This window comes from Fringilla coelebs, assembly GCF_963513975.1.
Source record: "Fringilla coelebs genome assembly, chromosome: 3".
In the NCBI taxonomy this organism is placed as follows: domain Eukaryota; kingdom Metazoa; phylum Chordata; class Aves; order Passeriformes; family Fringillidae; genus Fringilla; species Fringilla coelebs.
Window position 1 is genome coordinate 97,492 of NC_140030.1, and position 10,104 is coordinate 107,595.

Below are 10,104 nucleotides of genomic sequence, written 5' to 3' on the forward strand. Positions count from 1 at the left end.
ATCTGGAACTGCACAGTGTTGTGGAACTGCACCTTCAGCACAGGGACATTCCCAGCCTGACCTGCCCTCGTTCCTCTGTGTCTGTGCACAAAACACGGCGTGGAAGAGAACGGCAGCAGGGGCCCATATGTCCCAGGGCCCCGGATTTGCTTCACTTCCACAGAGATGCAAGCAAAGTGAAGAAGCCAAACTGTTTATTAATATAAGGCAAAGCAAAGGGATGAGCTGGGGGGGAGAAAAGGGGATGGGCACTGTCTGAGGGCTGCAGGGAGGGAGCTGTCAATAGGGAGGAAGAGTGGAGGGGAAAAAAGGTGACAGTCTGAGGGCTGGTGGGGCAGAGCTATCTACTAAAGGGAGGAATAGAGGAGCGGAAAAGTGGGGATGGGCAGTGTCTGAGGGCTGCAGGGAGGGAGCTGTCAATAGGGAGGGAGAGCGCTGAAGCCATGAGAAGCGTGCCCAGCATCAGCTGTGCCAGGACTTCCAGCAGGGCTGAGAACTGATGTCCTCTTTGGCGTCTCCTGGTTCTGTTCTTGGGACACTGGGCTGGCACGTTGCCTCCGGGCTTGAAGGGCTGAAAGAGAGAGGAACGGAACCATGGCAACAGCGCGGTTCTGTGGGAATCCTACAAGACCTTCAGAACAGGACCATGTGATGCAGAAGGGAGTAGGAGACACTGGAATCAGTTGGGAGGTACCTGCCATGACTCCCCCACGTGTCCCTGAAATCTCTCTGTGCTCTGCCCACATCACCCCTCGTCCGCACAATGAGCGGAGCCCTCCAAAGCCGGGGCAGGGCTTGCAGCTCCCACCGCTGCCAGCCCCCGCTGTCAGCCCGCTGCCCTCACTCACCTCTCCAGATCAGCTGGAGCTCTTCCTGCTGCCTCCTCAGGCAGCGCCCAGCCATGCCTGTGAACACAAAGCCTGTCACGGCCCCAGCGGCACAACTCCCTGCCAGCGGCGCTGCCGGCGCTGTGGCCGCACGCCCTGCTAGCCCGGCAGGGCTCAGCCCAGGCCCTTGCCGCACGCTGCCGCCCAAGGGCACGGCTGCCAGAGGGCGGCAGCGGCGCCGCCCGGGCCCGGGCTGGGCTCCACGGCGCCGGGCCCGGGCGGCGCTGCCGGGGCACCAGGCGGGGCTGGGGCCGAGCAGCGGGGGGCGGGGGAGGGAGCCCGGGCTCGTGGCTCACCCATGAATCTGACGGCCGCCCCTCGCCGGGGCTCCTGTGGGCTCTCCAGGTTGGGCAGGGCCCGGCGCAAGTTCTCGATCGCTTGGCTCCTGTCCTCTACCAGCTGGAGAGAGTGGCAGGAGGGAAGGGTTGGTGCGGGTTCTGCCCCTCGGCCGGGCGCTGCCTGCGCCCAGCCCCGGCCTCCCCTGCCCGCATAGCCCTCAGGCGCGGCCAGTAGCCGCTGGCGCCGGGCTCCCGCGGGGAGGCGGCAGAGGGCCGGATGCTGCCCAGGGAGCCGCGTGTGCCGGCCCGCCCCGCAGCCCCGCCGGGCGGGAGCTCCATGGGCACCCGGCTCGGGCCCACAGGAGCCTGGAGAAGAGCCCACGCGGCCTGCCTCTGGGTGCAGCTCCGGGCAGGGGCACAGCTGCCCACCCCGCATACTGAGCGCCGCCCTCAGGGGCCTTCTCCAGGCTGAGGCTGGTGCGTGCAGGCCCTCCTTACCAGGCACTCAGCGATATTCAACGGCAGCTCCTTCTTCAGCAGCTGTTCAAGATCTCTCCTCTTCAGGAACCCGGCCGCACAACGCAGCGTTTCCCGGGAGGCCTGGAGAGCAGCAGAGACCCAGAGATGGCCCCACAGCCCAGGGCACATGACCCACATCCCTGTGCCAAGGCCTGGAGCAGGCTGCAGCCTGCGAGGCAACAGAGCAAGAGGCAGCCGAGCCCCCTCCCAGAGATCCTCCAGCATCACAGAAAACCTCACCTTTGCCACATCCCAGTTCTCATCATGATAGTGAATTAAAAGTGCATACAGGCTCTTGTTCACAATTGTGTTCAGGGACTTTTTTCCCTCATCCACTACCAGTTCCATCACCTTACAGAAGAGTTGAATGGAGAGCACCTGCACATGGCTGTTGTCCTAGAGGAAAGAAAAATACCTCCATCAACTGCTCCAGGCCAACCTGGGCAAAGGCCTGAAAATCCAGAGGCCACAAAGTTTCTGGGAAGCACCCGATGCCTGTGGCTCAGGATGTAGAGCCTTACATGGTCAAAGAGCAGCAGGAGTGCCTCAGCCAGCTTTGGGGCAGTGGTGCTGGATACCAAGATGTCTTTGTGCTGGAGCAGATTAGTGAAAACACGGAGGGTCATGCTGACCACCTCTCCATCTGCATCATCCAGCAGCTCCAGAAGGCTTGGAGACAGATAACACATTCTCCTGGCCTGTGTGGAATACAAGGCTGTGCTGGGAAGCCGTGGACAGCTGCAGTGCCAACACCGCCCTGGCGCTGCAACCCCACCCTGCTGCTGCAGGGCCCAGAGGCCAAAGGCCTGACCCAGGGCACTGGGGCAGGTGAGGCAGGAGAGCTGGGAGCAGCTGCCTCAGCTCCTGAAGCCCTGCCAGCCCAAGGGGCTGCTTTCCTCAGCGCAGCTTCAGCTGCTGCCCCCTTCTCACCATCAAGGGATCCTTGCTGACCACCACAAGGCCTCTGAGCGCCAGGCGACGGCGCTCCCTGCACTTGCTGTGCAGAAACCTCGACAAGATCTTCAGGACACTGCCACCACATTCACTCAAGTCCAGGCACTCGAGGACCTGAAAGGCACAGGGCAGTGACAGGGAACCCGGCCTGCAGGAGCCCGGAACCGCACAGGGCTGGGCCCAGGCAGCTGGGACTGTGAGAGGGCAGAGAGTTGGAAGGCAGCTCAGTGAGGCAGTGCTGGCCTTGAGGCTCACCTCCACAAGGAATGCCAGGAAGGGCAGATCCCAGTATGGGTCCTTCCTGCTGAGCTGCCGGAGCAAGTGGTGCGCGATGCGAGAACACAGAGGGATCAAGTTGCGGCGCATCTCCCTGGAAGGAGGAAAAAGGCACCAAGACCCTGAGGTGGGGAGGCAAACCTCTCCCAGGACTGACTCACAATGGTCTGGTCTTTCCCCAGCATCCCTGGAGGGGATGTGGGTGCTCTGGGAGGTGGCCCCTTCTGGGCCCCCTCCTCTCCCAGCCTTTTCCAGTCTCCTTGGCCATCCCTCAGTGATGAGGCCCTCTGGCCCATGATCACAGGGACTGCGTGGGGCACAGAGCACAAATGCCGGGGCTCGTGGGGAGAAGGGGGTCTCACCTGGCCAGCAGACCCATGGCATAGTGCTGGGTGTCGGCACACAGCAGCGTGTCCCAACCACGCTTGCGCTCCATAGCCATCACCTCATTATCACACCGCAGTCGGCAGAGCAGAGCCTTCATGGTCTGCACTGCAAACCTGTGTGCATAGCAAAGCCCAGGTCACACTGGGAGCACTGGCTCTGGAAACAAGGGCATGGGAAGGATAGGAGGACTGGGACCTGTTGGGCTTGCTAGGCAGGCGGTGTTCTTCCTGGCATGCTCTCCACAAGTTACTAGCTTCCACTGGTGGCATCTGCTGCGTGGTGATGACAACATGGAAAAGCAGAGCCACAAACAGGCGGGAGGAATAAAGGATCATGGCCTCATGGCACTCAGGCATCTGGACAATCACCCGGATCACCAGAGTTGCCTGCAAAAGAAGCAGCCCAAGACAGCACTCAGTGCCAAGGTGTCCGTGGGGCAGGGCCCAAGGGCAGATGTAGGAGGAGCAGCAGGCCTGGTATCCCCTGAGCCTGTCCCTAGCCCAGGTTTCAGCCCAGTGACTGAAGCATGGAGAGAACAGAGAGCTGCTGGAGAGGTGACTGAGGGGCAAGCAAAGGCCAGTTCCAGAAACTCACAGTCAGGGCAAAAACATCCCTGTTGTCTCCATCAGAGGTGCATGTGCTGTGCAGTGGCCAATCCTCCATCACGCAGAGCAGTGTTGGCAGTACTTTCTCCACTGCTGCTCCTGATGATCCTATGGTTCTCCATATCATGGTAGCAGCTCTGTGGGATCAGATATCTGTGTCAGGGGCATCTCAGTCACAGTACCACGCCCTGTGCAGCTGTGGGGGCACAAGTGACAGTGCCCCAGTGCCCTGATGGGCTGGGAGGGAGCATTGGCAGCAGGCTTGGGAAACAGAGGGGCCGGAGGGTCCTGGACCTCTCTGCCTGTCTGGCACACCCCACAGCGCAGGCTGTGCAGGGCCATTAGCCATAAAGGCTGGTGAGCCCTGAGCTCTCCAGGCATATGGGCCCTGTACCTGTCGCATGTTGGGGCACAGCGCAGGAGGGTCAGCACCAGATCAGCAGGGTGTTCTTCAGCCAGCCACACAATGTCAATTTGCAGCCTGGCATCCAAAGTCATGTGGGACACCAGCCTCTGGTGAATTCTCCTTATGATGGCTGGCACCTGCAGGAGCCAGGGGGGAGACTTGGAGCACTGTCCAAGGGAGCAACTTCCCCAGCTTCCCCGAGAAGTGCTTCCCTTCCCACCACACTCTGCTGGCCTCAAAGGCTGAGGGGGCCCAGTAACCATGGCTTGAGAGGACACACGATCCAGGGAGGCCTCGAGGCCTGGCCCCAAACGGCTTACCTGCTGCTGAGGAGGAACAGCACTCTCCTCAAAAAAATCCTTAGTGCGAGCAGGAATCGCAGTGGGAACAGGCATGGTGCCAGTATTTGTGATGCCCTGAATCATTCTGGCGTCAGTGTTTCTGACGGCCATCCTCTCAGTCATTGCCATGTGAACAGGCTTCACCCTTTGATAATTCATTGAATTGTTTCTGGAGTGTGCTGTCGATTTTGGGCTGGCATGAGACTTTGCCTGGAACTTGGTCAGACGGGACTCAGGCTGGGCTGGGACCTCAGCTGCTGTGGTGCTGGTCTTTCTATGCTGAATGGGCAGGAATTTCATCAACATTTGCAGAACAAAAGACAGGGAAGCTAGGGATGCTCCATGCGTGCTCCAAGCCTGGTGGTGCTTGGCTGAGCAGGGACAGCAGGCCCAGCCCAGCTGGGGGTGGCTGCAGGTACCTTCAGGGTGTTGCAGAAGTGGCCACAGCCGGGTTCCTGCTCTTGTGTCTTGTCCAGGGCTGCATCTGGCAAAGAGCAAGTGCAGCCAGAGCTGAGGGGCTGCGGGAGAGGCCGGAGAACACAGCCCAGGCCTGCGCTCCCCAGGCAGGGAGAGCCCTGGGATGCCCTAGGCGATGGAGCAGGGCCACTGCGGGGTGTCTGCCCAGCCCCTGTTCCATCCTGTCTGAGGGCGTGTCCCCAGGGGACGGCATGGGATGGGCCCGGACCGGATGGCATGGCCCATCAGCCCTGTGGCCCAGCTCTGCCACTCACCATCCTGCTGTGGCTGGAACTGCTCCAGTTTTTCACGCTGTTGTGCGGGGGCAGTTTCAGGCCTTCTCTTTTTTCTCCGTCTGTAAACTCTGAAGGGGGTAGGGAATCTACCCGCCATTCCAGAGTCTGGCCTCAAGGGCACCCACCAGAAGGACGGCCCCAGAAAGCTCCAAGTCAACAAGTCCTCAAAGGCACCTGCAAAAGAGAAGCCTCGGGAAGGCCGCGGGTGACCAAGGCCCGCAGTCTTGCCACGAGGTCACCTGTAGGAAACAACGCCTTGGAAAAGCTCCGGGTCGGACACAAATGAGCGCGCTGTGCAGGGGCTCCTCACGGCACCGCTCTGTCCCGTCCTGTCCCGTTGTGTGCTCCGAGCACTCTGGCACGCTCTTGTCACCACCAGCTCCTATGTCACCACGTGTCACAAAGGGCCCTTGCATACCCTGTCCCATTCCATGCCACGGTGACCGTGCTGCACCGTGTCACAAAGGGCCCTTGCACACACTGCCACCTGCCCTGGGGCCACCCCCAGCCCACCCAAAGTGGCCCCAGGTGTCTAAGCCAGCCCAACAGGAAGGGCTGAGAGCATCAGCAAACACTGCCCTGCTCTGCGGGCTCAGGGCAGCAGAAGGAGCCCCCAGGGCTGCCGACGCAGCCGCGCTGGGAAGGGCACAGGGCCTTCCAGGGAAGCTGGCGCGGCCTCCTAGGGACACGTCCCGGCCGGTGGCCATCCTAAACTTGCGGGTGTGACACCCATAAGGAATGGGTGGGCCCGGGCACGAATGCTGCTCTGAGCCCTGGGGCCCAGGGAGCGCTGACATCAGCAGGTGTGGCAGAGTCCCTGCCCAAGCAGACTTCCCACGCCCCGAGCCCTGGCAGCGCTGGTGCCCATCTCCTGCCCCAGAGACCTGTGTCCCCGGAGGGCTTCTGTGCCAGAGGGAGCCAAAGCCCACTTGCATTGGGGGCTGTGCTCCTTCCTGCAGTGGCTGTTGGCAGGAGCACCTGGAGCAACTGCTGGCAACACTTGGTCTCTGTCAGAAGCTCTTACTCCATGCTGGAATTATTTTCTCATTCTTCCCTGCCTTCTCCCTTCTGCCCCTCTGCCAAGTGCAACAGGCCTCAAGGACTGAAAGGAGCACAGAGGGCCAAAGGAGGACACCTGCAACTTCCTCGCTGGGAGCTCCCTGGGAAGCACTTTCCTTGAGAAGCAAGCCCCTTTCCTCCAAAGGTGTTTCCCCAAATGTGCAGCTTTCCTGGGGAACACCAACACACACCCTTTAGAGATGTTGGCACAGCTGAATGACTTCAGGTCCTTTCAGGACAGGCACTCCAGCTGTAGCTCATATTCCCCCAAGTGGGTTTCCAGGTGGAGGTTCAGAGGTGCAGCCCCAGGCCCTCTACAAACACAAGCTGCCCGCTGCCTTTTCACCTGCCTCAGCTCCTGCCTGCACTCACGGCGCCAAAACCAGGCTGTTCCTGGCCAGGAACCAGAGCCCTGTTCCAGCAGGATGCTCTTGCCAGCACCTTCCGGGATGCTCTGCTGTGCATGCAGCGCTTTTCATGCCCACTCCCAACAGGCTTGGGAACAGAGAGCACAACCTGGCTGGCTCTGCCACCAGCACACCCCAAACACAGGCGGAGAAAGAAGCAGTAGGGGTTGTTTTGCTGCCATGCCCAAGAGAGACTGGAAGGGTGCCCTCCCTCTGGTCTCCCCTGGTTGGCTTTCTGACTGGGTCTGAGCCTGGGGCTGCCATTCCTCACTTGTGGGAACCAGAACCACACCCAGTATCCCAGCACTACCTGACAGCACTCCAGGCACTGGCACGGTCGTGTGTCCAAGTCTCGGGCACCGTGCTGCTGCTTCATTTGCTCTTAGGCACACCGAAAGCTCACTGCTAAGCCCGGATGGTCTCTGGTTCTGCCCTCTTCCTCATCCAGTGCAGGGATGGAGCACTGCTGTGCTTTCAGGAAGCTATTCTTGAAAATTTACAGCATTCCAAGCTCCTTTGCCCTCTGTGGGCGCTTGCCCTGGGATCCCTCACAGCTGGGTTCAGAGGGAACCCAGGTTGATTCTTCCAAAATCCAGGGGCTCCAGGGTGCTCTGCAAGATCTGGAACTGCACAGTGTTGTGGAACTGCACCTTCAGCACAGGGACATTCCCAGCCTGACCTGCCCTCGTTCCTCTGTGTCTGTGCACAAAACACGGCGTGGAAGAGAACGGCAGCAGGGGCCCATATGTCCCAGAGCCCAGGATTTGCTTCACCTCCACAGAGATGCAAGCAAAGTGAAGAAGCCAAACTGTTTATTAATATAAGGCAAAGCAAAGGGATGAGCTGGGGGGGAGAAAAGGGGATGGGCACTGTCTGAGGGCTGCAGGGAGGGAGCTGTCAATAGGGAGGAAGAGTGGAGGGGAAAAAAGGTGACAGTCTGAGGGCTGGTGGGGCAGAGCTATCTACTAAAGGGAGGAATAGAGGAGAGGAAAAGTGGGGATGGGCAGTGTCTGAGGGCTGCAGGGAGGGAGCTGTCAATAGGGAGGGAGAGCGCTGAAGCCATGAGAAGCGTGCCCAGCATCAGCTGTGCCAGGACTTCCAGCAGGGCTGAGAACTGATGTCCTCTTTGGCGTCTCCTGGTTCTGTTCTTGGGACACTGGTCTACTGTATCCAGAAGACGTCCCTAAGTCTTGAGATCTTTGGTGAAACTGGGCTTGTTTTCCCAGGTCAGAGCAGGATGGGCTGGCACGTTGCCTCCGGGCTTGAAGGGCTGAAAGAGAGAGGAACGGAACCATGGCAACAGCGCGGTTCTGTGGGAATCCTACAAGACCTTCAGAACAGGACCATGTGATGCAGAAGGGAGTAGGAGACACTGGAATCAGTTGGGAGGTACCTGCCATGACTCCCCCACGTGTCCCTGAAATCTCTCTGTGCTCTGCCCACATCACCCCTCGTCCGCACAATGAGCGGAGCCCTCCAAAGCCGGGGCAGGGCTTGCAGCTCCCACCGCTGCCAGCCCCCGCTGTCAGCCCGCTGTCCTCACTCACCTCTCCAGATCAGCTGGAGCTCTTCCTGCTGCCTCCTCAGGCAGCGCCCAGCCATGCCTGTGAACACAAAGCCTGTCACGGCCCCAGCGGCACAACTCCCTGCCAGCGGCGCTGCCGGCGCTGTGGCCGCACGCCCTGCTAGCCCGGCAGGGCTCAGCCCAGGCCCTTGCCGCACGCTGCCGCCCAAGGGCACGGCTGCCAGAGGGCGGCAGCGGCGCCGCCCGGCCCGGGCTGGGCTCCACGGCGCCGGGCCCGGGCGGCGCTGCCGGGGCACCAGGCGGGGCTGGGGCCGAGCAGCGGGGGGCGGGGGAGGGAGCCCGGGCTCGTGGCTCACCCATGAATCTGACGGCCGCCCCTCGCCGGGGCTCCTGTGGGCTCTCCAGGTTGGGCAGGGCCCGGCGCAAGTTCTCGATCGCTTGGCTCCTGTCCTCTACCAGCTGGAGAGAGTGGCAGGAGGGAAGGGTTGGTGCGGGTTCTGCCCCTCGGCCGGGCGCTACCTGCGCCCAGCCCCGGCCTCCCCTGCCCGCATAGCCCTCAGGCGCGGCCAGTAGCCGCTGGCGCCGGGCTCCCGCGGGGAGGCGGCAGAGGGCCGGCTGCTGCCCAGGGAGCCGCGTGTGCCGGCCCGCCCCGCAGCCCCGCCGGGCGGGAGCTCCATGGGCACCCGGCTCGGGCCCACAGGAGCCTGGAGAAGAGCCCACGCGGCCTGCCTCTGGGTGCAGCTCCGGGCAGGGGCACAGCTGCCCACCCCGCATACTGAGCGCCGCCCTCAGGGGCCTTCTCCAGGCTGAGGCTGGTGCGTGCAGGCCCTCCTTACCAGGCACTCAGCGATATTCAACGGCAGCTCCTTCTTCAGCAGCTGTTCAAGATCTCTCCTCTTCAGGAACCCGGCCGCACAACGCAGCGTTTCCCGGGAGGCCTGGAGAGCAGCAGAGACCCAGAGATGGCCCCACAGCCCAGGGCACATGACCCACATCCCTGTGCCAAGGCCTGGAGCAGGCTGCAGCCTGCGAGGCAACAGAGCAAGAGGCAGCCGAGCCCCCTCCCAGAGATCCTCCAGCATCACAGAAAACCTCACTTTTGCCACATCCCAGTTCTCATCATGATAGTGAATTAAAAGTGCATACAGGCTCTTGTTCACAATTGTGTTCAGGGACTTTTTTCCCTCATCCACTACCAGTTCCATCACCTTACGGAAGAGTTGAATGGAGAGCACCTGCACATGGCTGTTGTCCTAGAGGAAAGAAAAATACCTCCATCAACTGCTCCAGGCCAACCTGGGCAAAGGCCTGAAAATCCAGAGGCCACAAAGTTTCTGGGAAGCACCCGATGCCTGTGGCTCAGGATGTAGAGCCTTACATGGTCAAAGAGCAGCAGGAGTGCCTCAGCCAGCTTTGGGGCAGTGGTGCTGGATACCAAGATGTCTTTGTGCTGGAGCAGATTAGTGAAAACACGGAGGGTCATGCTGACCACCTCTCCATCTGCATCATCCAGCAGCTCCAGAAGGCTTGGAGACAGATAACACATTCTCCTGGCCTGTGTGGAATACAAGGCTGTGCTGGGAAGCCGTGGACAGCTGCAGTGCCAACACCGCCCTGGCGCTGCAACCCCACCCTGCTGCTGCAGGGCCCAGAGGCCAAAGGCCTGGCCCAGAGCACAGTATACCGCTCTCTGTCCCCAAGGCAGCAG

General features: G+C 61.2%; 1 protein-coding gene across 5 annotated transcripts; it reads right to left on the reverse strand.

Annotated features, from left to right (window-relative positions):
- Positions 1–177: 177 nt before the first annotated feature.
- Positions 178–9,364, reverse strand: LOC311151425 (maestro heat-like repeat-containing protein family member 7). Of its 5 annotated transcripts, none has more exons than XM_084201870.1 (19): positions 9,233–9,364; positions 8,753–8,855; positions 8,419–8,475; positions 7,182–8,132; positions 5,385–5,787; positions 5,073–5,137; positions 4,633–4,932; positions 4,301–4,449; positions 3,896–4,043; positions 3,497–3,687; positions 3,277–3,414; positions 2,894–3,008; positions 2,615–2,752; positions 2,206–2,382; positions 1,925–2,080; positions 1,664–1,765; positions 1,184–1,286; positions 849–905; positions 178–571 (listed from the first exon to the last, which is right to left on the reverse strand). In XM_084201870.1, the coding sequence occupies exons 5-19, from the start codon at positions 5,500–5,502 to the stop codon at positions 417–419; spliced, it is 2,112 nt and encodes a 703-aa protein (XP_084057996.1). In that variant the 5' UTR covers positions 5,503–5,787; positions 7,182–8,132; positions 8,419–8,475; positions 8,753–8,855; positions 9,233–9,364; the 3' UTR covers positions 178–416. The 5 variants fall into 5 exon arrangements, with proteins under 5 accessions (XP_084057996.1, XP_084057995.1, XP_084057993.1 ...); XM_084201869.1 differs by having other exon boundaries at positions 5,385–5,579; positions 7,182–8,141; XM_084201867.1 differs by having other exon boundaries at positions 7,182–8,141.
- Positions 9,365–10,104: the final 740 nt, after the last annotated feature.

Coding starts and splice junctions, on each gene's coding strand:
- LOC311151425 (XM_084201870.1), bottom strand. CDS start 5,502: ATGGCGGGTAGATTCCCTACCCCCTTCAGAGTTTACAGACGGAGAAAA. Junction 4,044..4,300: donor TGTGCCCCAACATGCGACAG/GTACAGGGCCCA, acceptor CTGATCCCACAG/AGCTGCTACCATGATATGGA. Junction 1,766..1,924: donor AGAACTGGGATGTGGCAAAG/GTGAGGTTTTCT, acceptor GCTGCTCTCCAG/GCCTCCCGGGAAACGCTGCG.